General features: G+C 39.4%; 2 protein-coding genes and 1 long non-coding RNA gene across 19 annotated transcripts in view; 1 reads left to right on the plus strand and 2 right to left on the minus strand.

The window, feature by feature from the left end:
* Positions 1-547, minus strand: part of SH3RF1 (SH3 domain containing ring finger 1) — an 83,823-nt gene extending 83,276 nt beyond the window's left edge. For 2 of the 3 annotated variants that reach the window (XM_074541247.1, XM_074541249.1), the window contains exon 1: positions 366-547. The gene's annotated coding sequence lies outside the window, so the exon portion shown is untranslated. Of the gene's footprint in view, positions 1-23; positions 327-365 lie in introns of those variants that run through there. The other variant, XM_074541248.1, reaches the window with a different exon arrangement.
* On the plus strand, positions 371-17,180 carry LOC113460119 (uncharacterized). Of its 2 annotated transcripts, none has more exons than XR_012580444.1 (4): positions 371-876; positions 3,349-3,448; positions 9,382-9,465; positions 16,751-17,180. It is a non-coding gene; the product is annotated as an uncharacterized LOC113460119 (long non-coding RNA). The 2 variants fall into 2 exon arrangements; XR_012580443.1 differs by having other exon boundaries at positions 3,349-3,428.
* NEK1 (NIMA related kinase 1) overlaps positions 16,456-27,200 on the minus strand; it is a 42,301-nt gene continuing 31,556 nt past the window's right edge. For 13 of the 14 annotated variants that reach the window (XM_074541226.1, XM_074541233.1, XM_074541236.1 and 10 more), the window contains 9 exons: positions 26,451-26,636; positions 25,750-25,870; positions 25,465-25,547; positions 24,336-24,553; positions 23,619-23,773; positions 22,552-22,763; positions 20,385-20,518; positions 19,973-20,105; positions 16,456-17,996 (listed from right to left, as the gene is read on the minus strand). In XM_074541226.1, coding sequence (XP_074397327.1) covers positions 17,983-17,996; positions 19,973-20,105; positions 20,385-20,518; positions 22,552-22,763; positions 23,619-23,773; positions 24,336-24,553; positions 25,465-25,547; positions 25,750-25,870; positions 26,451-26,636 — 1,256 coding nt within the window. In that variant the 3' untranslated portion in view covers positions 16,456-17,982. Of the gene's footprint in view, positions 17,997-19,972; positions 20,106-20,384; positions 20,519-22,551; positions 22,764-23,618; positions 23,774-24,335; positions 24,554-25,464; positions 25,548-25,749; positions 25,871-26,450; positions 26,637-27,062; positions 27,168-27,200 lie in introns of those variants that run through there. The other variant, XM_074541237.1, reaches the window with a different exon arrangement.

Raw genomic sequence — 27,200 nt, forward strand, 5'->3', positions numbered from 1 at the left:
CCAGGCGCCCGTCCCGCACCTACCTGCTCTCGGGCTCCGCGCCCGGACCGCCTCCCCGATCCACTGCTTTATATTCCCCTGCTCCCTGGGGGAACAGCGACCCGCAGGCGGGCGGACACCGCGGCGGCGGCGCGCAGGGGTCCCTGTGGGGACACGGGGCGAGCGGGGACGGCTCCCCGGGAGGCGGGGGCGGGCGGGGGGCACGGCGCTGTCACCCCGCCCCAAGGCGCTGGGCACAGGGAGGGAGGGGAGGGGTCGGGCCCGCGGCCCCTCCGCCGCACCGCGCCGAGTCGCCCCTCGGGGAGCGCAGGGGTCCCGGGGGAGCTCCAGCGCCGCCCCCTCCCCGTCCCTCACCCGGCTCTCACCGTGTGGCCGCGCCGCCCCCGCTTTGTTCCCGTGAGGAGCCGCCGCCGCCGCCGGCCCCGGCGCTGCCTCTCCCGCCGCGGCAGCGCCGAGACTCCCGTGCCCTCCCCGCCCGGCCGCGCAGGGGCCGCTGACGCGAGGCGCGGCACCGCCCCGCCCGGCACCGCCCCGCCGAGGGGCCGCGGGCGGGGAGCGGGGGCGGGCCCGGCGGGTGCCCAGCTGCAGCACCGCCCCTCGCGGGCGGGGACGGGGCGCGGAGCCGCCTCGTCCTCCCCGCCATCCGCACCTCGCTGGGTGCCTCGGGCAGCGGCTGGGGCGGTGGGAGGGCGCAGGCGGCTTCCCGGGACGGCAGGAGCAGGCGCTTCCCCCTGCCTGCAGCCCGGACGGGCACCTGGGGCTACCACCCGTCTGCCTGGGGGCGGCGGCGAAGGAGGAAGAGGGACGGAGGGAGGGAACGAGTGTGGGTGATCGCTCGCTCGCTCCTTGCAGGGCTGCCCGCTCTCGCTGTCTGTGGTGAGTCGTACCCGGAGCTCCGGTCTGCGGCTGCCAGGCCCCACAGAAGGAGGAGCCGCGGTGCCCGAAGCCCGTGGCGGCCCGCCCGAGGAGGCTCCTCAGGCAGGGCGGGCTTGTGTGGGGCGGGGGACCCTCCCTGAGCCTCCCCCGGCGGTGCGGCCGCAGCTCCCGGCGCCTCGGGGGGGACGCGGTGAGGCCGCGTGGTTCCCGCTCCGGGGCCGCCGTGCTGGGCACGGGCCGGGAACGAAACCGGGCTGCCGGGTCACGTCCATCGCTGCCCTCGGGTGCGGCTCTGAACGAGACCGGGCTGCCGGGTCACGTCCATCGCTGCCCTCGGGTGCGGCTCTGCTCCCTCGGGCCCTTGCAGCACGCTTGTGGTGAGGTCATGGGCATGGTCAGTGCTGGACTTGGCAGCGCTGGATTAACACTTGGACTCGCTGATCTTGAAGGTCTGTTCCAAACTAGACGGTTTTGTGATAGGACTGCTTAGTTAAATAAATGATGCCAGAAAATTGCTGAGTGCCTCTCTTCACACACTCCCCCCACACACACAACCACACACCTCTGTATTCAGGATATGATGCACTAGCTTGTGGGGTGTTTTGTGTGAGATACTTCTCTGCAAGACTGTGGGAATGAAGGAGGAAGTAAACCCTAAGATACATACAAATTAGCATAAATCAAAAAGAAGTTAAAACCTGTTGTTTTTAAATGAAATGCGACCCCTTGTCTATGGGTGATGAAAAAGTAGATGAATGTTTAAGTTCCAGGTATCATGCCAACTGCAACTCAAAAAAGAAAGCAATCCAAAAGTTTGTGTGTAGCTCTAGCTTTCAAGTTGACCCTAAGAAATGGTATGAAACTGTCAGGGGAGGTTTAGGTTGGATATTAGAGAAAATTTCTTCACCCAGAGGGTGGTTGGGCATTGGAACAGGGTTCCCAGGGAAGTTGTCACAGCAAAAGACTGACAGAGCTCAAGAAGCATTTGGATAAGGCTCTCAGGCATGTGCTGTGGTTCTTGGGGCTGTCCCGTGCAGGGTCAGGAGCTGAACTTGATGATCCTTGTGGGTCCCTTTCAATTCAGGATATTCTATAACTTTAAATTTGCAGTCATCCTTACTTGAATTCTGTGTGTATATGTAAAAACGCTGCTGCTTTTTTTTTTTTCTTTTCCTTTTTCACGCATGGATTGTGTAGGTTTGGATAAGCTGATAGTGTGACAGTCTTTTCTGTCTTACTTCCTGGATATGCTAACTCGATTGTTTCCAATGGTAATGATATTCTCTGATTATTAGGATTTCCAAGTAGGTACTCATCACACTTCATCTCTAATATTTTATTTTATTTTTCAGTTGTAGTAGTGGAAATATTGAAGCTGCTAAATATGTACAGTTCATTAAGAAATAAGGTTTCCTCCCCCATCAATTCTGGAGTTTAGGAAAACTGATACAGATGGGTTTCTGGTCTATGTCTGTGCTTTCCAGGGAGTATTGTAACATAAATAGAAGGGTATAAACATCTGATACATAAGAATATTCCTGTGTCTCATAGTATTCCTCTATCTTGCCATGTCAGTGCTGTCACTACAGAAAAAAGAATAATCAGCACATTTGAAACAGAGACTTGTTGAATCTAAACAAAGTCTCATCTCACAATTGGATTTCACTTTTGGACTTAGCTTCTTCAAAAGACCTCATAATTTGCCAGCCTTTCTAGCATAGTTTTGTAAGCAAGGCAATTACTGTTGTTTAAACTTAGTTTGCTGCCTAAGGAATGTAAAATATCTATTAAAATAGTAAAGGAATTTACAACACAAGTGGTGCACCAGGGAAGCAAGATGAAAGTTCAGGGAAGCAGGATAAAAAGATTGCCCCTTTATCAGGGCTGGTCTTTGTTTTATGTAAAGTCTGTAAAATACTAAACACATTGTGGAATACAAACCAAAGCAGTAAACACTCTTAAGAGTATCAAGTAAATATGTTACTTCCTGAGCAGTAGCTGTAGTTAATTTTCAAACAATTATCATCCATGTAAAAAATGTGTGGGTGTGTGCCGATGTCTGCCACTGCCCTCTTACGCATGAAGTGTTTGACTCAGCCTGGAATACTCTGGTGCAGCACTGAGAGGAACAGAATTGCTGATACACTGAAGAATTTATTCTTTCTTGCTACCAACTGTAAGCAGGGAATTGCACTCTTCAGACATCTTTACATGAGGAGGCCTCATTTCTTGAAATTGTCCCATCCTTATGCACAGTTCATTAGTTTCTTACACAACTTTTACTGAGTACATGATGAAAAGGGCAGAAATCCCTTAAAAACACAGATCTGAAAGATGAGGCCCTCCAGTTACTCAATCACCTAGATTTCTACAATTATAATGTCTAATAATATTTGTTTGCATTTTACACATTTTTGGTGTAATGAATTGTACTTTTGTCACTGGGTTTCAGGCACTTTTTTTTTCCTCCAGAGTATGTTGTTTCTTGTCACCTGGAAGCTGTTGAGTAAAGGAAGAAGCAAAGGACAATAGGAAGAACAGCAAGAGACAATGTCAGTAGCAGAAAGAACTGGTGACACCATTTTCTTTCTTTTTTTCTGTGTCTGCATCCTTAGTGCAGCAAACCCACTGTGGTCTCTGCACTCCTCTTTCACCAATACCTTCTTTTTCCTCTCTGGGCTGAACAGCCTAAAGCCTCTCCCCATGTCTTCAGCCCACTCTGCTGAAACGGTCACACTTTCTATTTTAACTGACCCTTACTGCATTAATTCCTGTTTCTGGCACATTTCCAAGTACCCTTAGTTTTCCTCTGTCTTTAAAATGTGAGATAATCTATACTGTTCCTGGCTTTGACCAGCACTGGTTAATTGATAAGTTGGCAGCTTACAAGAAGAGAGAACAACATCTGCTGCACCCTTTGCTGTATGAGGGACATTCAATATTAGATTAATTTTTATATGACCACTGTTTTCTATGAAACCTCTAGAATCTTAAACTCTTTCCAGATATTCCATCAGGTTTTGCCAATGAATTATTGGGAAGAGGGGCTAGAAGATGCACTCTATAGTTATCTGCATCTAGTTTCTTAGGAAATTTAATGGATAAGTTATATGGTATATTTCAGAATTGCACAGTTTTCAACATGCAAATCTTAAAGACATTTGGCAACTAATGCCCTAAATACACTAACACACTACAGAACAATACCATATCCAGTCTTCCTTCTAATCCTACAAAATGTCCCTGAAGATTGTTACCCTTGACAGTAGGGATAATCCATGTGCCTGAAAAAGTCATGTTAGCACTATATATATTTAGAGTAATAAAACAAAACTGAGTGCCATGTAGAGAAATGCAGGCCTGCAAGAATAAACATATGAAGGCATAATTAATTTATTTGTGAATTCCATCCTGAAAGTCTTCAGATAACTGCAAAAGGCTCACATAATAAGACTCATGGAAAAGATGTGTTAAGTCCTATCAGAAAGAGAACGCAACAGTGTCTTGTGACAGTCATAGTCTGAATAATTTAATTTGTAGGTTCATAAGCATCTTTTTGTTTTGAGCTACATTTTTGTACTAAAATATTTTTAAAGCTTTTTTTTTTTTTTGTTAATTTAGTCAGAAAAGATCATGTTTTTTCATTTGTAATGTCCACATTAGCCTGTCTTTCCCATGCAGTTTAGATCTCAGGCACAGACTAAAAAGGTTAATCTTATTTCTTTGTAAAATGACCCCTGGAGATATGGTGGCCATCGCCTTTCAAAGGCCATGCAAAATTCCCACTGCCATCCCTTTAGTGAAAGTTTGCTGCTGATGGCCACACTGATCTTGCTGGCTTTACATTGGCAAGTACAGCACATCATGAAGGGCTGCCCATGGGCAGCTTCCGTCAGTCTCCAGTGGAAATGAGCAAAGATGTTCTTCGATGGCTTCATTCCTTTTCCATCAAAGAGCTGATTTATTTTATTGTAGTTTGTTAGTGGTTTTGTTTTCAAGTTCTTCAGGGAGGTAAGGGGGGTTACCATTTGTTTATGCTTTGCTGTCTTGGTTTTTTGTTTTTTGTTTTTGTTTCTTTTCAGTTAGTAACAGCTTTAAATTATCTAGCTCAGTTACTGTTGGCAACAATTCTAGCAGCAAGGACCTCAGCATGGTTGATACTTGTCCAGTTGATTCGCTGGCAAACTGAGTTTTGGGCTATCCTTAATGCACTTTCTGGGTTGGGAACTAGTTTTAACTACATCAATGACAAACGTACTTCTAAGGCTTTTGCATCCTGCCAGAAGAATCTCTGCTGTTTTGGTATTTGTGAGGAGTTGGGAGAAATGAGTTGAAAAACTAGAAGGCCAAATGTACCAATAGCACATTTTTTATGCTGTGTTCTGGGCCTCCAGCTTTCTGGCGAACAGTATCATTTGTGCATTCATGTTGCAAAGCAGTTCTCCCTGATAAGGTGAAGCTGGCATTGTAACTTTGTACATATGGCTGCTATTGCAATAACTTAATTTGAGCCACAGGGAGGAAATGTGCAATACAAAAAGTGTCTGTGGCATTAAAAAATAAACATGTTACAACTACTCAGTATTTGGGTGAGCTTCTTGTTACAGGACATTCCCACCAGGTTAGTCACAGGAAAATGCTGGGTTTGTGGGTGCTTATGATCCCCATAACCTAGCTGCATCATTCAGTCCTGTACCTTGTAGAAATGCAATAAGGTGTTGGGCTATGTAGTTGGTCAAGGACTTGATTTAAATGTTCATTATGCTAATGGGAACATTGTGCCTGTGTCTCATTAACCAGTAAGCTTGAATTTGCCCTTACTACAAATAAGGTTAAAGGAAAAACAAAACAGAATGCATATTTGAAGAAATCAAGCCAGATGGTACAACTGTGAAGATTTTAGAAGAGGAGCAGAAATGTTAGGATACATTCTTAATAAGTTTATTCCAAAATCAGAATATCTTTTCCCTTCCTTGCAATCAGCTGAAAAACTACAGACCCAATCTGTGAGGCTGCAGAATTGATTCCAACACTTCTTTGCCCCTCTGGAATTAGCGCTCTCTCCACAGGGGAGATTCTGGTGGGGACAGAGCATACCAGATTATGTGTTCAGTTCTGCTCTTGGTATCTCCCAGCCCCATTAAGGTCTGGTGTCCCACAGATTTGTAAGTGATTCAGAATGTAGTGTTAGAATTATTGACTGCCCTAGACATTTTGGAATGCTTACATGCTGTTTTAATAGTTTGCTATATTGTTAGCAAATTGTAAGCTATTAAAAAGCTATTAGTACTTTCCCCACTTGCAAGGGCTGCATTCCAGTCACAGGGTAAAGCTCTTTCATATGAACAGTAAACCACTAAACATATAAATATTGAATTAATATTATCATGTTACTGACTCTAGACTGAGATGAGGCAGAACTGTAATAAACCACTTCCAATGATAGTGAGCTAGAATGACTAAAGTCCAGTTTTATCTTTGAGGAACACTGTGACAAGTGTTTGGAGGTTTGGACACCCAAATGTGTTCAAACACACAGATGAGATGAGTTGCAAGGCCCAAATAATTCTTCTTTTTAAATATGCAAAAATATCGAGGAGGATATTCAACATTCATCAAAGTTTACTTAGTCTTCATTACCACACCTCATTACCAAAGTGTCTGAAAGAAATCAAATGTCTGGAGACTGGATACTTGGCACATGTATTTTTTGACAAAAAAAAAATTAAAAAATATTAAAATTTGCAATTTTAGATAGGAGAAAGAATTGCTGAGGAGATTCAGTGGCACTTTTGCATCTGGGCTGCAGAGAGAAGCAGGTTTTGGGTTTTAGGAGATGATCCGTCATGTCAGGTCTGCAATTCCTAGATTCTGCCTTTTTTTATACTTTGTACTTCTAGAAATACACTACAGCTTCACTCTCTAAAGTCCTGTGAGATGACAAAGCTAGTCAGTGAGTTTCACATCCAGGGAAGAATTCACAATACTGTGCTATTTTATCTAGAGGGGTCCTTCAGTCAAATTAACCCTTCAAGTTCAAACATCCATGGCCAAAGCCTTGGGGTGCCTCCAGTCAGTAACAGGGTGGAACCTCAGATCTATTCACACTTTCTCACCAAATAAATCCTTACAGCATATTAAGCATTCTTTTCAGTCTTTCTAGATGAGAAATTTTCATGTCCACTCAGAGCACAGACTCTACTACAAGGTGATGTAGAGGATTTTATTTCTCCTTTGGGTAACTGCATGACAACATAATGAAAATTCAGAACTTTCTGCAGGCCTTAGGAAACACCTTATCCTGAGTGTCTTATTCCAAGAGAAGATATTGGAAGTGCATTTACAGAGGCTTAACTCTTTAAAACCACCTTTGCTTTTGTGAAAGCTAAAGTGTGACAAATGTGTAGCAATAATGTATCTGTAGTGTGGTTCCTGTCGTTTTATGATGAGTCCTGCAGTTCCTCCTACTGTCCAAATCAGGCAATCTGTTGAACAGTACCATAATCTCTTCACCTGCATCTCTTCTGCAGAGAGAGTTGGTTTGGATTTTGTCCCAGGAGAGTCTGTAACTGTTTCACTCTCAGACCTAGGAGCAGGGACTGGTAAGATGCTCCAGGATAAATATGTGATATCTCTCCATGTCACATGGATTCATGATTCATGGATTCATGAATTTCATTAAATTCATGTGTTTTTATAGCAAAATCTACAAGAAGCTTAAATTCTAAGCTATTTTAGAATTTCAAGTGCTGCAACAGTTTGATAGTTTGCAAAAAAAAAAAAAAAAAAGAAAAAAAAAGTTGTCATGTTAGCTCTTAAAAGCATGCACAGCTAGCTTTTTTTCAGAGAGATTTATTTCCCTAAAATAGCGTTTTCTTACAAAAAGTGCCTGCTGGGCAGAACTATGTGACAGGCAAGTAGGATTATCAGCATGTTTACTTTTCAAACATCTCTGCCACACTTGAACAGTTCTGCTGCGGTGTCATACATAAGCGATGAGATAGATTGTGTAAGAGTTTGTGTACTAGGATATAAAAAATTTAAATATGTTACAGCATTTAAAGTGCACAACCATTTTAATTCCAAACTAGTCAAAGCAGTATCCTTATACCAAGGGAAAGCATTTTCTTTGACTTTAGTGTCCCTTTTTGGAATGTACCCTCAGCTCCAAGGAAAGTTGCAGCCCATTAGCACAAATTAGGCCTCTTGGCTGTCTGAAAGGTTCAGAAGGTCCTTTTCAGCTTTGGTTCTCTGCATTTTCTGGTACACTTGTGAAAGGATGTAGGCAGAGGTTTGGATGTGATCTGTGTACCAGACATGTACCATGCTTTTGTCTGTGATATCTTGGAAGCAAAAACCAAGGATTTATGATGTAGCTTGACTATGAAGGAAAGTTTTTAATTACATTGGGATGAAAGTAAGGGAATAATGGGACAAGTTCCCTAGTGATTTTTTTGCAGAATCACTATCATTCTGCTACCACAGTTCTTTATAAACAGAGAAGTGTAGGAAAAAGGACCCCAAACTATCTTTGTTCAAAATAAGATTAAGGAAGTGAGATAAATTTATGGAGTATTCATGGCACTACTTTGGATTCCTTTCATAAAGCTTGAGACTTGGCTTCTAAGTCAATAAGGACATTGAGACACAAAATGAATTCTCTGAGGCTGCTAGTGCTACAAGGCTATAAAATCACTCTGGGATTGCCAAAGATTTATCTTTTTTTTTTTTAAGATTTGTGTCACTTTCACTCCCACACATCTGGCAAGAGAACTCTGCACTGGCTTAGCTGAAAAATCTTATCTCATAGATCATTACTAGCAATAAATTCCAGCCTTTGTGCTTACTTATATTGTCTCACAGCCTGGAGTCACTGATTTTGTAGAACTAGGAATGTGGGCTGTAAAATATTTACTCACTAGCATGCCCCCACCACCAAAAGAAACTCCAATCCCAAAAAAACCACGTCATGCCTCAAAACCAAGCCTCAAGCTCTTTCATTGTGAAGTCAGCTTTGAAAATGTAAATCACATGAAACTGGCTCTTGGGGCCAAAGAAAACAGGCAGCTGGATTCCATCCCCCAGCTAAGAATCAGCCCTTAAATACCTCTTAAAAAGACACTTTATATGAACTATAGTCAAATTCATTTTCGAGTAATGTTTTCCCACGTGTCCCAGAAAATGCAACCAGCAACCCTGTGTATGGATGGATTGGAGCACTGACAATGGGTAAGTGTGCCAAAAACCTGCAAACTGCTAATGCAGTTCTACCAGAATTCTTCTCTAAGGTCACACCTGTGCTAAAAAACTGATGTCTTTTTAATCCACATCATAGTCTTTACATATAGCTAAGGCAGCTGTGCTCTAAAGAACTGTCAGCAAATGGCATGTACTAGGTCTTTCACTGCATACTAGTTCATATTGGTGAGCATTTTTTCTGGTATTGTCTCCTGGAAGCATTCTTATTTATGGGATTTATTGTGCTGATCCTCTTCTATATGACAGGCATGGAGAACATGAAGGCACAGTTACCTCATACATGGAAGACTTGGCAACTTGTGGCAAAAAAGACTGGAAAGATTAGAGAAGGTAAGGTAAATGAGGCAAGGATTGGCACAGATGTATTTATCTCTACAGGCTCAATTAAAAAATATGCTGGGGAGGAAGCAAAGGAACAATTCCAAGTACTAAACTACAGATCTCCAGTTTAGCAACCTGTCTCCTGGACTAGAATTAATCCTACTATTAATCCTACTATTAACAAGCAGGATCAGAGTTAATAATGATCAGCAAGTGTTACTGGGCAGCAAATGCATTCTCTGGGTGTCGGGGAGTATGATATGGAGACACTTGAGGTACAACATACTCTCATGTCTCTCTATTTCAGATTTCAGAGGAAAAAGTGGCATCTGGCTTATAATAAAGCCAGAGTATTTTCCAAGAGTCACAACAATCATTCTTGAGTAGCTTACCCCAGCAAAAACACTGCAGAATAACCAATCAGCTTATAATGAACATGAAATGTCTTCCCCTTTGTTTTGATAGGACAAATTAATGTTTTGACTCTAGGTAGTGTTGCAAACCATGAAATGTATTAGTTTTAACCAATATACCAGCACAAGACAGAATAAGTTGTAACTTAATTTTTGGCATTGTTATTTTCAGTTTCCCCAGTGACTATTAGTGAGTGCCTGGAAGAGTTTTTTAATCAGTCCTGATACACATTCACATACCCAGCCATCAAGATTGAGGTTAGTGCATTATAGCTGCTCTGGGAACCTTAACTCACTTGCATTGACTTTAGGAGGTTTAAGTCAGAAGCAATACTATTTTAATGCCATTTTTTGTATTTACTTGGCAAATACCCTTGTCAATTTAAAGTGTCCCATGGGAGGTGTCAAGAGGTCATTGAAATTCTCCTGGGCAAAGGAGGGAGAGTGGCTGAAACCATGGCCTCCATGCTGCCTCCTTCAGTATTTTTCTTCATGTCAGTGCTGTACTCGGCACTTTCCCCCCTGCTTCCATTGGAAGAGGGAGTGAGCAAATGTAAAAATGTTAGTGAGAAATGGAGACAAAAAACATAGAAAAGGCCTCCCTGCTGTTTTATTTGGCTACTTCTAGGCCTCAGTAACAGTAAACTTAGCCACAGAAAATTAGTATAGAATATATTGTCTAGTATGCACAAGAACTCCCAGATGCTTTCAGTGCATTTTTTTCCCCAGTTCATTCTATTATTCTACAGTCTTCTGGCCAAAGATCACAAAGCCTTCTGACCTCTCTGTTATCCTATGGCAAGAAAATACAGTTCCCTAAGGCTGCAAAAGCATCAAGATTTCCAGAAATGAGGTACCTGCAATTTCCATGACCATCAGCGTAGCTGTGAGCAGCATATTCTTCAGATACCACTAAGAACGGTAAAATGCAGAATGGGGGGATAGGGGACACCCCACATCTTACAGACTTGCCAGTGTTCTGAATCTCAGCTGAAAATACCTGTGTTGAAGTGTCATAGATAGCTTTATTAAAGCTAGTGACTCTAGAAACTGATCTGACCTGTGTCTTACCTTGGATTATTGTGATCCTCTGAAAACCCCCTATGGTTTATTGTGTGATAAGCCATGAAATTACACAATTAGTAAATTATTTCGGTTACACATTTCTCACCTTTTTAACTGCTGTAAGGTAGAATAAAACATTTGTGGGGATTTTGCCAGCAAGTGAAAACAAAAATAGTGCTAAGTAAATATATTACAACTTGATTAATGCAAGATAAACACTATAGGCTACACAGCTTTAGCTCCTCAGCAGGCCTATTTCACATTGTATGTTCATACATAAATTTCTTTTACTAACACTGCACAAGCAGTCTGGCACCATCCTTGACAGATGAGCTTTAGGAACTGTTACAAAGTGGTTTAAGTTATAGCTCCATCTGTTATATCCCATCCTTCTGATGGAGATTGTGTTCACTGTGGCAGAATGAGCAGAATGGAAGAAGTGTTCATATCCTCACCAACTGCAGCTCCGAGTCTGGTGCCTTGGCTCACACCCATCTTCTCAGCAGTTTCATCAATGACGCTCTGCTTCGTGCCCAGCTATGAGGGTGGGCGAACATTTCCTTCTGCTGGGCCTGATAATCATCAGCAGAGGGAAAGAACAGACTATGCTGAACTGGAGAAGCTTAACAAATCACAGTGGGATCTGACTCAAGCTTTCTTTAATTTTACTGGGAGGAAGGAGGCCTTATACAGCACTCATCCACACTTCACTATTGTTATGTACAGTGAGATACTGGGGGTTTGTGGTGGAAAGTCTGCCCATTATGGATTTGAGCAAAAGAGTTACTAGAGTATCACTGCTTGGTTAACAAAGGTTGTGGGCCAGGACTGAACTGTGCTTCCTTTTCCACCTGGCAGTGTTTGACCTCATGGTCTGTGAAGTGAGAATTTGCTGAAGTTTCTGGACAAAGAGGATTGTCCAATGTAGAGAAAGCAATAGTGGTCGTCTGAGGAAAGGTGACAAAGCAGTATTAAGTGAATACAGTGAGTTAGGTTACTCAGGGCACTGTGATCATTAACTAATGTACTAAAGGCCACAGTGGAACTGGATACAGAGGTTAGTGTAATCGAGATTTTCCACAGCTGGAAAAAAAGTGCTATATTACTAAGTTAAATATCACATCAGATATTTTAGTGCTATTGAAATAATTCTCATATATGTAACAATAAATACAGGTTTACTAAATAAGGCTTTAAACTACTGACTATTAAAAAAGTATACTCATATTTCTAATAATTAAAAGACATAAAAGTATGCCAAATGTTATGTCCAAATATATGCTTTTGAGCTCAACTGCCATAGACTTAATCTTTTAGGTTCCTCTTACAATGTTTAAAGAAGAGGATTAAAATACTCCAAATGGCTCTGTAAGTTATCAAAATTAAGGTCAGTGGGAAAGGCTCAATTCAATGTGCTATAATTATGGCAGATTATTGCATTTTATTTCTATCTTTCAGACATCTTTATCAAGAATTGTTACAGATTCCCAGAATAACAGATTGGAAAAGACCTCTTGAGATCATAGACTCCAACCTTTTACTGAATATTACCATGTCAGCTAGGCCATGGCAGTAACTGTCATGTCCAGTCTTCTCTTAAACACTTCCTTACAAAGAAAGAAACAGAATTTAGAGGAAATATAACAGCAACAGCAGTTTATAAAAATCAGTTTTAAGGGGGGCTCAAGTCAGTAGAGCTCCACAATAGACAGAGCTGTGTCTCATCATTAATGCACCTCAGGTTTTCTGTCCTTTCTCTATCCACACCAAATCAATCCCTTCAGAAAAAGGCTACATACCTTAGTTTTACAAAACTTCTCTGACAGCATTCAGAATAATTGTAGCAGCAATAAAACAAACAACAATAAGAACATTTGACTGCTGATGGGGAAGGCAATAGGAGGAAATTATGGCATCCCTGAAGTATTGCTTGAGATTTAAAATTTTTCAAGAGAGATAGAACCACAGTCTTTTAGCCTACAATTTGAATTTAGGGAAGTTTTATTCTACATAAAGAACACAGCCAAAATGCATACTTCATCCCTTCCCCTAGGGGAGACATTACTGTCAGGACTGTGTGCAGATACAGCAAAAGTTAGGGAATGTCAAAGACCCAATTGGTTCTCTTCTCCTCAGAGCATGTCTGTATCAGCTCAAGCCACAGTCCTATTTAAACCTGAACTGTATTTTTTCCTGGCTGACTTCAGTCCCTAAGGGAACATCCATCAGCCAAGCAGAAGTGAATCACGCAACGCCCCAGTCTCGCACTTGATACAGCCAACCTCAGGGATGACTTGGGAAAGAACTGTCACAGCCATCCTGAAACTAAGCAAATGCTGGAGTATTCCCACTCTGCAACCTGCCCATGGCTTTGGCTTGTGTTGTGCAGCTCATTGAAAAAACTCTCCAAGTCTTTGGCTCTGTGAATTCTCTAAACTGTATTGTTAAAAGGAGAGTGAATGGAATTGGCAAAATCCCATCTTCATTTAAAAATGTCTTGGAAATAAAATCTTGAACACTGCACCACATCAGAGATGCTCAAGGCAAGCAATTTAGGAGCAGCAGCTGAACTCATACATATAAACACACACACACGCACATATATATATACACACACACATATACGTATATATATGTGTCTCACAAGTAACTGCGAATTAATATATCTTTGTGGAAGCAGTTCAATTAAGGCTTTAGTTGATGAAGAAGTGTTTTCAAGACTCTTGCACAAGCCAACCATTCTAAGTGCTACAATTTGAATTGATGAACTCATCAGCTCAGCTGGAAAACATATCAATTTGAAAATGCATTTGAAGTGCAAATTGCATTAACACACAAATTTAATTTACAGGAAGCTGTTTATGGATTTTAAAACTACTACTTAAACTACACAAATTGCTCCATTTAAACTGCTATGACAAAAATGGCAAAAAAATGTTTTAGGAATGGTAACCATTGATTTCTATTTCACGCTAAATTTGAGTCTCCATGGTTCATGAATGAACAAATGGTAAAATAAGACTTGAGAAAGCACACAGTTATTTGAAAAAAAAAACATTTAAAAGGATTAAAAAGTTAAATTTCTATATTTGTCTTTGGTTTATCACAGCTAATAAAATTATGTAGAGTGCAGCCTTATTTGAGCTTTGATGTGGTACTTTTAGTGGAGACAGAAGTCAAATCAGTAATTTAGTCAGGGCATGCTTCTACCCCAGCCTCTGGCAAAGGGGAAGATTATACTGAGCCCAAATATACATTTCAAATGTGCAAAAAGTGTTGTATCTTATTTAAATTTGCATCTAGTCACTTGGGGAAACTGGACATACCCTGCCATAAAGCTATGAGAGCATCCAAAGCAGGGCTACAAAGATGGTGAAGGACTGTGAAGGGAAATCATATGAGGAACAGCTCAGAGCACTTGGTCTGCTCAGCCTGGAGGAGACTGAAGGGAGACCTCACAGCAGTTACAGCTTCCTTGTGGGGGAAAGAGGAGGGGCAGGCACTGATCTCTGCTCTGTGGGGACCGGTGACAGGACCTGAGGGAATGGCCTGATGCTGTGTCAGGGAGGTTTAGGGCAGATATTAGAAAAAGGGGTGGTTGGGCACTGAGCAGGCTCCCCAGGGAAGTGGTTACAGAGTGACCAGAGTTCAAGGAGCGTTCGGACAATGCTCTCAGGTACATGGGATGTGATTGTTGGGCTCTATGATGCTCGTAGGTCCCTTCCAACTCAGGATATTCTCCTATCCTTCAGGAAAAAGAATGTAAAGATTTGTAAGCAGACGAAGAATTGTATCTGTGGGTATTTTCAGAGAATGGCCTTGCACAAGGGAATAAATGAATTGCGAATTCCCGTCCCGGCTCAGCCTGGCGGCGTCCCCCCCGCAGGACGGCCAGGGCCCGGCGGCCGCACCTCTGCAGCCGCACGGCGCGAGCGCTGCCCCCTGGCGGCTCCCGGCCCGGCACAACACCCGCGGCTCGGCCTTCTGCGAATTCGGGCAAGGTTTTGAAGCTTTAGAACAATGAGTGTTTGAGTAAACATGCAGCATTTATGCTCACATGAGAGCAAGAGGGACACAGAAGCAGTAAAAGCTGAAGTAGGAGTTACTAATAAATAATGCAGATTTCTCAAGAGCACGAAGAGCCTTGTTAGGAATGTGGTAGACTGGAACTTGATTTAAATCAGTCATTCACTTACCAGACCACAGAAAAACCTGTGCTCTGCTTTGGTTCACGTTGCCCAACCAGATATTACAAGAAGAAACTTCAGAAAAATGTGTTAACATGTGCACTCATCAGAATTCAGCAAATTGAAGAACAAAACCCTCTTTAGGCTCTGTTCTTCAAAGGAGGTTTTAGGCAGCGGTGATGCCGGTAGAGTACCATACCTGCTCAGCTCAAACCAGCTCACTGCTGGGGGTCTTACTCCTTTCTGTTGATGGATTTCTCCTTGTTTGGTGGTTTTGGTTTTTTTAAAACTTTCCTCAACTGAACTTAAGAGTTGGCTTCAAGGGTCAAGAAGCTAGTCTGAAGACAGAGACATCAGTGTTATATAGTTCACAGAATATGTTTTGTGTGAAAAACACCATTCCCTATCTCAATTTGCTACTAGAACTATAACAGAAAATTCTTCAAGGTGAATGTCATATGCACACAAGCCAAATGCTCAACTAATTTCAGTAAATTGCTTACAGACCAATTAATTATCTTGCAGCCACACCAGTCTTGATGTCATTATAGAATACATTAAATATGGATTTAACATTTCAGATGAAAGTATTTCTTTTGCTGACAAACTTATTTACTGTGTCAGTTTTAAGTTAGCTTTTGAGGGATTTCAAGGATATTTAGTCTTGAGTGGCAGGTTTGAAGATTATTCTTAAAAAGCTGCCCACTATGTACATGTATTTTTCAAATTATTAATTGGTAAAAAGCTCTGTTTGCAAATCTTGCTGTCTGTACATTATGCCACGTTTCTCACCAGAAGGAAGCCAGTACACTGCATTAGAAATGAAGACTGTCAATAATGACACGATTTCAATTTAGAAGAAGTGAACATGGCCCAGTCCTTGACTTCACACCTTAAGAGGATTCAAAACCCTAGAGGACAGAATATACCAGTTGTGCATTTTGTTTTCTATATTATCTTAAATCTAAAGGTTTTGAGTCCTCCCTTCCTCCAAAAGGTGGGCAAAGTACGATTTGAAAAATCAAACCTGAGAAAGGAAAATAATTCAGTCTTTAGGGTGCATTTGCTAAAAGTCATGAGTGATGTAGCTCATTAAGATAATCTCTCTGAACAGATTATGCAGCAGTGGAAAGTGAAATGGATGAGAAACCTGGTAAAAAGTGTACTGTGGGAAGTTAAGAAAAAGGAAATAAAGAAGGAAAGGGAATGAGAAAAGAACCAGCATAGCCCAGAACCAACACTGTTTCCAAGAACTGATCATAGTTTCTCATCAGATAAACTAAGAGGTGTTTATCAAAGAAATAAGGATATAAAGAATAATCTATTAAAGGCAATTTTAAATTCTTATTATGAATAATTTTATTCTCACCGCAGATTCCCACGATACTGCTGAACTAGAGTAAGTTTGGTATCTAAAAAAATTTAACCCTTTTCAGTGGGCAAAATTTTAATAATGACACCATAAAGCAATTATACAAAAAACATATACATATTTTGACAGTTTAAACAATAAATATATATATATATATACTTGTTTTTACTTTGTGGAAAACCAAGTTTTGACAATTTTAGATTGAGACTGGTTGTAGCTGAAAAAAAAAAGCAACCAAACCTATTTTTCTTCAATAGGGCACTTGGAAGTTTGACAGTTCATCAAATTCATAACAAGACACTTACTGTAATGGATAAACCAGTAAAGCTGATGCAGAGATGACGACTGGAAAACAACAGAATTCCTAATGTCTGCCCTGTATAGTACTGCTTCAACAAGGAACGAGGAAATGTGTGTCAGAAGAAACCTGGTTTTGCTTGTAGGGTGGTGGAAACCAAGCTGTACAATACAGGAGCCAGAAGATGTGAAATATTACACAGCACTTGAGGCTGCAATGTTTAATTTTCCCCTGTGGCTGCTGGAGCAATGACTAGAACACTCAGACTTCAAGGCCAAACTGCAAACCCCCTCCCCTTTTCAGCTCAACAGTGTAGTACATCATTATTGAGCAGATTGCAAAATTTAGGAGAGGTAAACAACTAGGATTTTTGGGAAGGGGATAGGAAAGGGGAAGAAGAAGAAAAATAAGAAGAAAAATTTTGGAAAATATTCTAGGTCCAAATGCATTTTACAATCCCAACCCATCGCCAGACATTTCAATGATGACTTACGTACCAGTTTGCCCTAATTAAGAAACACCATCAAGATATTTCAGATGTGACAGAAGCCTTCAGCTTCAAAATACAATAAAAGTGAAATGCTTTAACTGGAACACTAGATTAAGATACTATTAAAAAACGATAAGGGTCAATAAAAACAAAGCAATTTCTTTGTGTAGGTGTAAGGAAAAGCTATTTGAAGTTTGTAAATGAAAAGCTGGATGTAAGTACTTCCACAACACAGTAATGCTTCTAACTGTTCAACCATACCAGCTATCTGGTCATATGGCAGAAATTCTGTTTTAATTATAGGTCTGAGTTTTGCATCAGAATATATACAGGTATTTCTTTCTCTGTTTCTTTTGAAATTTGAGAGGTTACAGGTTTGGGGGTTTTTTGTTTGGTTTGTTGAGGCTTTTGGGTTTTGTTTATTTTTATGTTGTTGCTGGCTGGTTGGTTGGTTGGTGTGGGTTTTTTAAAATTTTGGGCACCTAATATTTAAGGAATACGTATACAAATCCACACAAGAGAACTCTAAAGATATCTCAGTTTAAAAGGCATGTTTTTTCTCTTTTTCATACAATCAGCATTCTTTTTTGAAGTCTTGCCTCTCCTGCTCAATGTCACATTCTCCACTACAATTTGCTGTTCAGCTGTGCGGACTTTGGACACCGGTGCGTAGTAAGCACTAAGAATTTCCTGAGTCAGGTTTATTCATCATTACCTGTACAAAGCAGAAGAGGGGGAGAGACAGTGTGAAACAGAGACACACACAGACACAAGGGAAGCTAGGGTTACAAAACAATCTAGAAACCACAACTCACTAAGCAATAACACAAGAATACACAAAGTCTGTCACCAGTGAGGTGACCATGACCAAAGCTGCCTTAAAGCGCTACACACAAATATTGAAAATTGTGTCATCTTGGATTAGTGAATTTAAGATAATTGCACCTCAAGTGGCCTGCTTCAGTTAGAACAATCCTCTTAGGAAAGAGGAACAGAGATTTTCTCCCAACATTTCTTATTTGAAGAGTATAAGACTTTGGAGACAGAAGCTCATGAAGATCATTCTGTCTGTCACTTGTCCTCTATTCACCCCTATTAGCATAGGACTTTTTAATTCAAGTGTCTGAAATGTATAGAATTACTTTTTCTTATCGTTTTTGGATGCTACCACAGATTTGTAAAATAGAGAATTAGAACTGAATCTAATAAAAATAGCCACTTGTTAATCAGCATTTTCCCAGATGAAAGTCAGCTCTTTTTAATAGGATTCACTCAGACAACAGCTTATAATTTATATGCCAACATTTCAGCAAATTTTCATTTAAGTCTCTTAGTACTAGTTTTAAACTATCCTTAAAGCAGAGTAGCAAGCAAAAGAAAATGGTGACACTATAGTAACCATTTTCTTATTATTTTACATTGCCAGTCTTTTGGACACTTGAAAAATGGACTACTGCAGTGCATCTTTCCGAATTTGCCACTAAATCAAGAAATTGTGCCTGAAAAATATTTTTCAGACATTTCTCTGTCACAGTTGTCTAACACAGCATGAAAACAACATGGAAATGATTGTTCTTACCTAGCAGTTCTAGATCAGTAGAAAAAAAAAATTGGGAAAACGTAATTTGGATTAGAATTTCAAAAAAAACAATTATGTTTTTCTACCTAGTTTTAAGACACCTCCCAAGTATTCACATATAAAAGACATAAAAAGCTGTACCCCTACTTGACCTTGCACTACCAATGTAACACATTTGTAAAAGAATTTAAAAGATGCAGAAAGTACTTATTGGTTAACATGCATTAGAATATTTTTTTGAAAATTGAAATGCATTAAATAGTGATCATTGCACATACTTCTAAAACCAATATATGATGCTTCTGATTACTATAAAACTAATTAAAATCTTAGATTTCTTCTTTTTCTCCTCTCCAGTGAAGACTTTCATCATTAGAAATCTAAAAATACATAACTGCAGTTAAATTCCTGACATGAGAGAAATGAAAAAAAAACCAAAATCATTCCACTGTTGATGGTGGTCTGTGTGGTTTTTCATAAGCGTGACTCTGAAAGATGGAGCAACATCCATCTGCCTTGTAACCTCTGCTAAGCTGGGCAGGGCTCCAGGGCAAAATGAATTATTTTCATGTATTACTGAGACACCAAATAAGATGGATGGTTCATACACATCAAGGTCTTCTGAAAAAAGCTAATTATAGGATAAAGAGCCCCATGAAATTTTCAGAAAAGGAGTGATGGTGCAACCTATTAAAAGTAACATAATAGAAAGCATAATACTATTTTAGCTAAAAGTTCATTAATTCTTAAGGTAAAATTGGTTTTGATTCTGCAAGTTGTGTGCTGGATTTCCTCTCCCCATCTGTGAAACTGTTTTACAGAAATTAAATAATTATATTGTACCTTTTGTTGGCCAATTATTGTTACAGTTGACTGCACATGCAAATTCTGTTAAATCAGAGTAGTCAGTAAGTTTGCCACATTTTGTTGCAGGAATAAAAATAACCTTTGTGGAAAACTTTAATTATTTTAGTCAATCAATATACTAAAGCAGAGACATTTTCTCAAGTCTGTGATACTATGATGTTTTAAAAGTACATTAGAACCTATATTGTATATGACCAAGAAAGAACATAAGACCAGCCATAATTGCCAGGATACATTGAGATTACCTTCTTGGTAGGCTCCGTCTGCCATTACCAGATGAAGTATTTTGGCATACAGGTGTTTGTGCTCATTTCCAAGAACAGTCTGAACTACAGTTGAACAAACATCAATATTTTCATCTTCATCTTCAAGTATAGCCTAGTGGAAAGAACAAACCATGTTGCCAAAATGAAAATGGGTATAAAATTAAGTAGTTCAAATCTATTAAATGCAATTCATGATTAAACCAGAAGATTTTCTCTTTAATCCACTGGCCAGGCATTTTCTCTGATAAGAGTTTAGTGTGCCAAAACAGATTAAAAGACTATAGAAAAAACCTTTTACTCTAGTTACACAAAGTAATTAGTTAACTGGCACAGCAAACAGTGCTAGGTGCTTGTTTCTTCAAATATTTCCACTTGAGCTTATTCCACAAACCTTTATTTTCTCATAAACTTCAATTAATTTATCAAAGCCTATTTCCTGCTCCAGGTTATATCTCAACTCTTCTAAATGGCTGAAGATACTATCACATTCTTCACATTCGCTGGCAATCTCTCCATCACTATTATCTAGAAAGAAAGAAAACAACAGTAAAACCCCCTCAGTTCTACATTCCTCATGTTGCTTCTAAATCACTAAAACAAATATCCTTTAAAAGCAACCAAATGGGCAAGCTCAGGAGCACTGGATGATGTTGGCAGATGTTCTGACAATGTGCAAGAAAATAGGAATAGTCTCTTTCTTGAAAAAAAATCCTGAATCACAAGGGGAAGCATCCAGCTATCCCCATGAAATCCCCACTCTGACAATTAGCCATAGGGATATTCAGCCTGAAGGAAAACATGGTATAGTCTTAAAGCAGAATTTTAGTTAGCAAAGTAGGTCAAGTTCCATACCACCACTCTATATTTCTGAGATGAAACTCATGAAGGGTTGGTGGCTGTCCCACACAAGGGAAAGGAATTCCTTAATGAAGCAGCTGTCTTCTAGCAAAAAATGAGGACATGCATGTTACCCATCCATTGCTTTCTGCCCTGAGATGCATCTTGTTCCATGGAGCAAGTCTAAAAAACCCAATACTGATTTAGCTACAGAGTTCCTTGCTCTTTTATAAGTGCATCTCCTTTGTGTAGCAAATTAAGTATGCCAAGTGGCGCAATAAGATCCAGGAGAGAAATCAAGATAGTTTTGCTTACAGGCTTCAGAAACCTTGAAAATAGGTTTGTAATGGTAAAACGAGATAAATCTAACAAAAAGAATGTTTTAAAAAATACAAGACAGAATTCTTATGTAAAATTCCATTGTAAAATGCAGGAAAAAATACTTTCTTAAATAAGCATTCAAATTTGGAGAGAACTTGTCTCCCATGGAAAAACATCATACATTTCAGAGTGTATACCAAACCTTTAAATACTATTACCTGGTGGATCACAGACTTCATGAGGTAGTATTAGAACCCTACTACTTGCAATTCTTATATATGACTAGTCTAAGGTATAGTCCTGGCCAAATCACATCCTTCATTCAAGTATCAACAGTCAAATCAATAAGAAAGTAACAATAAAATAAAAAGTTGTATATGGGTTAAAAACTCATTAGGTTATTTCTAATCCTCTATTTAACATCTAGATCTTGAACAGATTTTGTCTCAGGTTTTATCTGTTACCCTTTTGAAGGCTGCCCTGCCTTCCTCCCTGCCCCAACAATGAAACTTGAAATTCTTACGGAATATCTAGAAGGTAGGACACTTGTATTAAACTCCAGCACTTAGAACAACAGCAGAATCACATACACAGGTAGTGTTGCATGTTATCAGTGTATAACATCAGCATGCCACAAAATTAAAGACAGTAACAAAGTTTATTTTACCTTAAAATAATTATTGGAATGTATTATTAGATGTTCGATTTGTTGAAAATTGTCTTCAATAAAAAGTACACAAAAGCTTTGTTTTAGATGAGTTACTGATTTTCTGCATCCTTTCATAACTATATTTCTAGCTGCACTTCATTTTCCAGCAAGAGTAAAATACTTCCATTTCCACAAGAATTTAAAATACAGAAATGAGACTTCAGGAAGTTGTGCATAGCTAATGCAAAATGCTAAAAGCGGTAATTAATTTATCTGTCTCACTTCTAGTCTGACTGCATTAATACCTAATTTTGGCTAAGGACAAGGTGAACAATTTCATGTTCCTTCTGATTGCCTGTTAAATTACTTAACTGTAATTTAAGCTGAATCCCAGATATTCCAGTCATGTCAATTGCTATTTCTTTTTCACACTTACAGCCATGAATTATTCAAGACGTACAATGCATTCTGTCTTTGATCTTCCTTGAAGCCAAGTTTTAGACAATTTAGAGAAAAAGGCCCTTACCATCACTACCCCACAACCAGCAAAGTTTTAATTTGCAACATGGAGTGTTGCTTAGATGTTGACCTTAACATTCAGAAAGTCTGAATACAATCTGTTTTATTTAAACTTATGTATAAAAATTATCAATTAGAGCTTTACTTTGTTATAAGCTAAATCATTATTAACATGAATAACATTATTAACATGAATAACTAACTTATAAAACAGCTGTAACAGAAATTATACCTGACTGCCATTCTTCATTAAGAGCACTTTCACTGCTGGGGTTATTTTCATCTCCTTCATCCAGCTCAGTACCATTTGTTATACATTCCATGGCATTAGCCTTTAAAGTAGACTCCTCTTCTTCACTCAGTTCCTCACCAGGCTGCTCCCTAAGCAACTGTTCCATTGAATCCCGGAGCTCCTGCAAATCTGTGTCCGTCTCTCCAAACATACTAAAGGAATGTGATATAAAGTTTATATAATTAATACTTTGCAAGACAAGCACTGTAGAAAGAGCTCATTTCTTTTGTTAGCAGCAAATTGGAAAGCCAGTCTAGCTGGAGGGAAAAAAAAAAAAAAAAGAGACACACTCCACCCTCCTGCCCCAGCTATTTGTGACCTCAGTCCAATATGACTACAGCACTGACACCTTTGTATCATGCAAAACACAGGGAATAAACAGATATCCCACAATCTCATAAAAAGATAGTAAGTCCTCAATTCAACTTTATTAGTAAGGTAATTTCAAAATCCTTGTATTTGTGCACTATTATAGAACCCTGGCAAATATAACAATTTCAATTCAGATAAAAATGTGTCTGGAGCAAAATATAGATCTAGATCTAAGCAGACTAGATACACCAGACTATCAAAGCTGTGGGGAATAGTCAATTCCGGGGTCAGATTTTGAGGGACTTGAAGAACATTCTAATTAAACAGTGGAGTAGATAAATGAGCAAGATTCCCAGAACACAGAAAGAAAGGAAATATTCAAGAATTTTTTAGTTCTAGAAGAGCAATAGCAATCAACTTTGAGTTTCTTGAGCAAAATGCAAGTTGCAGACACCAGACAGACCTTGGATAGATTTTGGGAAGGAAATTCAGACAGCTATTGTATGCAGTGTACCCCATTAGCTTCTCAATTCTCTGGAACAAGACTTAAAGTAAATGATGATCCAATACAAAATATTTAAAATCTGGGTAAAAACTCCATGCTGGTAATAGGGTGTATAACAGTTAGTGTCTAACCAAAAACATTATTGAACTAAGATGCCTGTTAAAACACTTGATAAACTTGATACACTCACATGTCCTCAGAGTCAGAGGGTCCTTCTTTGGCTTGCTCATCTTCTGTATCATCTGTTTCAAGATTATGTTGATGTTGCACATCTGCTACACTGGGAACATCAACTAAAGTTCTGTACAGTTTGTAAAGATCTGGGAGTGAACATGTTCTCAACATCTACAAAAACAATAGAAAGCTTGGTTGGTAACAATATTAAAGACAGCTTGAGTTTACAAAATACTTTAAAATGAGATTTCACTATTCTTCAGGCTTTCTGCTTTACAGCCAGAAGCTGTGCTAGTAGATTGGATCCTACAGGAAAAAATCGCTTGGTTGGCAGGAATGACAAGACATCTTTGCTGCCCTGTTCAGTGATTGTTTATGATGGCAAGGCAGCGATCATTCTAAAAGACTGCACAAAAGGAAGAAAGCAGATAGGGCAAGTTAGGAATGTCTTCATGAACTCCCTCAGTAATGTCTCAGAAAAAGAGTGGAATTCCTTCACAAACACCTGGAACATAGAATGTTGAATGGTGAAACCAGAGACTTTCAGTGCTGCATGAGGCTTGCTGATATTATGAGCACAGTGCAGTTGAACTACAGGGCAGACATGGCTTGACAAATACAAAAACCTGCTTGAAGAGTTGTGCCATCTTTCTGGCTTCATTCAACTTCAATAAGAAAGTAAGAATAATACTATAGAACAAAAAAGTATTTCTTTTTCGTTATTTAAACTTGCCTTTGGGTCATTTGCATCAAAAAGTCCTGTAGAAAGTCCAATCAACAATGAATTTTTGCCTTTATTTCTTGCTGGTGATATGGAACGTGAACGAGGTACAAAAGACTCTTCCTGTGAAGACTGAGCTGACAGAACTGGTGAGGCTGTTGGTACAGCTGTGGGCTGTATTACCCTCTGGAATAAGGGTTCAGCTTGCTGAGAGTCACTGGAACAAGTTTCTGATATGGTGAAAAAAAGTCTGTTACAAATCCAACCAGATTAAAACCCCAAGATATTTAAGGAAAAGGTAACTGCTGTGAATTTACCTAACTAGTTTCTCTTATACAATTAAAGAGAAAAGTAGATAGCACTTTAAAAATACTAAAATATTTTTGATCATTTTATTAAGAGCAATTACAATGTGAATTTTCACATTTTAACTTTTGGAAAATATACAACCCTCAGCTATAGCCTGCTCTGGTCTCAGACCTTCTATTTTCTCATTATCCAGTCCATGTCTGATACTGTGTCATCCATTTTCAACCATTGCTTATCACCTTATACTAGATCTCTTTGAAGTTATCTCAATATAATTTGCCCAAACGGGGAAAAGCCTATCTAGTTTGTTTAAGCCACCCTTAACTAGATGCAAGAATATCACCAATGATACTTTACAGCACTGAGAGTGTTTTTTCTGAAGTTACCTCCCAGACCTCCAAGAACAAGCAATTCTATGCAATAAAGATCAAATATTGTCATCAGCAGCCACTTAAAATATTGAGCTGCAGCTCAGTACTCATTTGAAATGTGTATAAACAAAGCAACACTTCTGTTAAGTAAATAATTAGATCTCATTACATCCTAAATAGTTATGTGAAAAAGCTGCAACATTCTCAAAGTTGACGTTCATCAGTATGGGCCACTGTCCTGTTGACCTATACACAGTGTAGCTTTCTTGTAACATGGCCTCCTCCAAAGCGACAAACATAATACCCACAATTTGTCTTCCTAATCCAAAAGAAATTTCTTTTTTAGAAATAAGAACTGAAGAAGCAAATAAAAAACTTGCTCATTTGGGGTTAATGAAGTGAGGAGGGGTGACTCAAGCACCCCACACTGCCAAGCCATTGAACATGAGACTGGCACTGACCTGCTGGAGCTTCCTTCTGTGGTTGCACCTTGTTGAGTGCTTCTTTCTCTGAAGCTGCCCCATTCATTCTGTCATGTTGTGCCCTATTATAACACATCACATCATGGGGAAATGCCATGTAAAAAATGGTCATTAATCTATTGAAGTCATCAAGTGCAGTAAAACTAACACAGCAGCAAGCAATAAAGCTTTAGTTAAGTGTAATTTTAACTAACATGTCCAAATAAAACTCAGTTAAGGCTCAGTTGTTTGAACTGGAGAGAGAGGTCAGAAGAGAGTACTTACACATCTTCTTTCTCTTTTACCCACACTTCATTAACAGTGCTAGGGAACTCCTTATTCTCCTTACTCTGGTGCATTTTATCTTCCATTTCTTCCAGCACTTCTGCTTCCAAATCATCAGGCTCTAAAATTAATAGTCATTTACCTCATTAAAAATTAATTCCAATCAAGCAAAAAGATGGGGAAGTATACATTTTAAGATTACATTTAAATCCTTCATCTTAAATAAATTTGCAGAAACAGCAGAAGTTTTGTAATCCCAGAGCTAAAAGTTTTGGGTTTTTTCTGATACCAGAAGTGTGTCTTAAAGCTCCAATGAACCATGTCTTCTAAAAACCTCAGCAACACACACCTAGAGATCAAAAGGATGCTGATATCATAGGAGAAAAGATTCCAGCACAATTGATGGGGAAAAATAAACCAAAACCCCATCAAATTAAGAACAAAAAGTTTGAAGCACTTTGGAATTCTACTTGTTCTCTGAAGTTTTCTATAAGCACACAAAAATGTTTCAGGAAATCTAGTAAATACATTACTGAATCAGATTACAACACAGGCATAGAGAGCACCTGGTCCTACCTAAAATGTGTTGATAAAAACCTGCACATTAATTATGGGAAGATATAAAAGTATACAAGATTGTTACTTCATTTATTGCATTCAATAAACAGATTTTAAGTAGAATTACTGATGAAATGAGCTACCATCCAGCACAATAGCGTTGCTCTGCACCAGGGTGGGTCCAGTTTTTTGAGATTCTTCTGGTACAGTTATGACAGACTTTGTAACACCAACTGGTACTGCAGACTGAGTTCCAACAGGAGAAAAAGCCTTCTCTTCCTTCTCCTCTGATAAAGACTGATGATCTCCTTCAAGAAGTTCTGCAGTATCTAACAGAAAATGAGTCTATTATGTAAATAGTGTTTTACTATATTCAGATTATAAACTGCAATGTGGCTAATAAGGTAAATTGGGGATTTTTGTTTCTTTAAAGGAAAACAAAAGAAAAAATCTGCATGCTTTTAGTACAACTATATAAAGAAGAAAGCTAGAAATATTAAAATCCTAATTTCTTATGTTACATTATCATTAGTACCAGTTTATACTGGGAATAAATGTAAGTCCTTTTGTCCTTACAAAGGACTAAGGGCAGGAGCGGACCGGGCAGAAAAAATAAAATAAAATCAACTGATATGTAAGTCACATGCTGCCAACAAAGTTACAGGAAGCATCTAATGAAATATTCAGATGATGACATCCTTTCAAAAAATAGGATTGTTTCTATTAAAAGGCAAAGTTTAAGACTTTTCAGCAAAATGAAGATCCTTTCCTTTCAGCACACCCTGCTTAATTTCTTACCACTCCACTGAGTTTGAAATATTTTGGTGTCCTCCAGTATCAGCTTGTGCTTACATTCAGAACTGAGGCAACACCCAGAAGTAGAAAGCAAGAGA

The sequence above is a fragment of the Zonotrichia albicollis genome, chromosome 5, assembly GCF_047830755.1.
Source record: "Zonotrichia albicollis isolate bZonAlb1 chromosome 5, bZonAlb1.hap1, whole genome shotgun sequence".
NCBI lineage: Eukaryota > Metazoa > Chordata > Aves > Passeriformes > Passerellidae > Zonotrichia > Zonotrichia albicollis.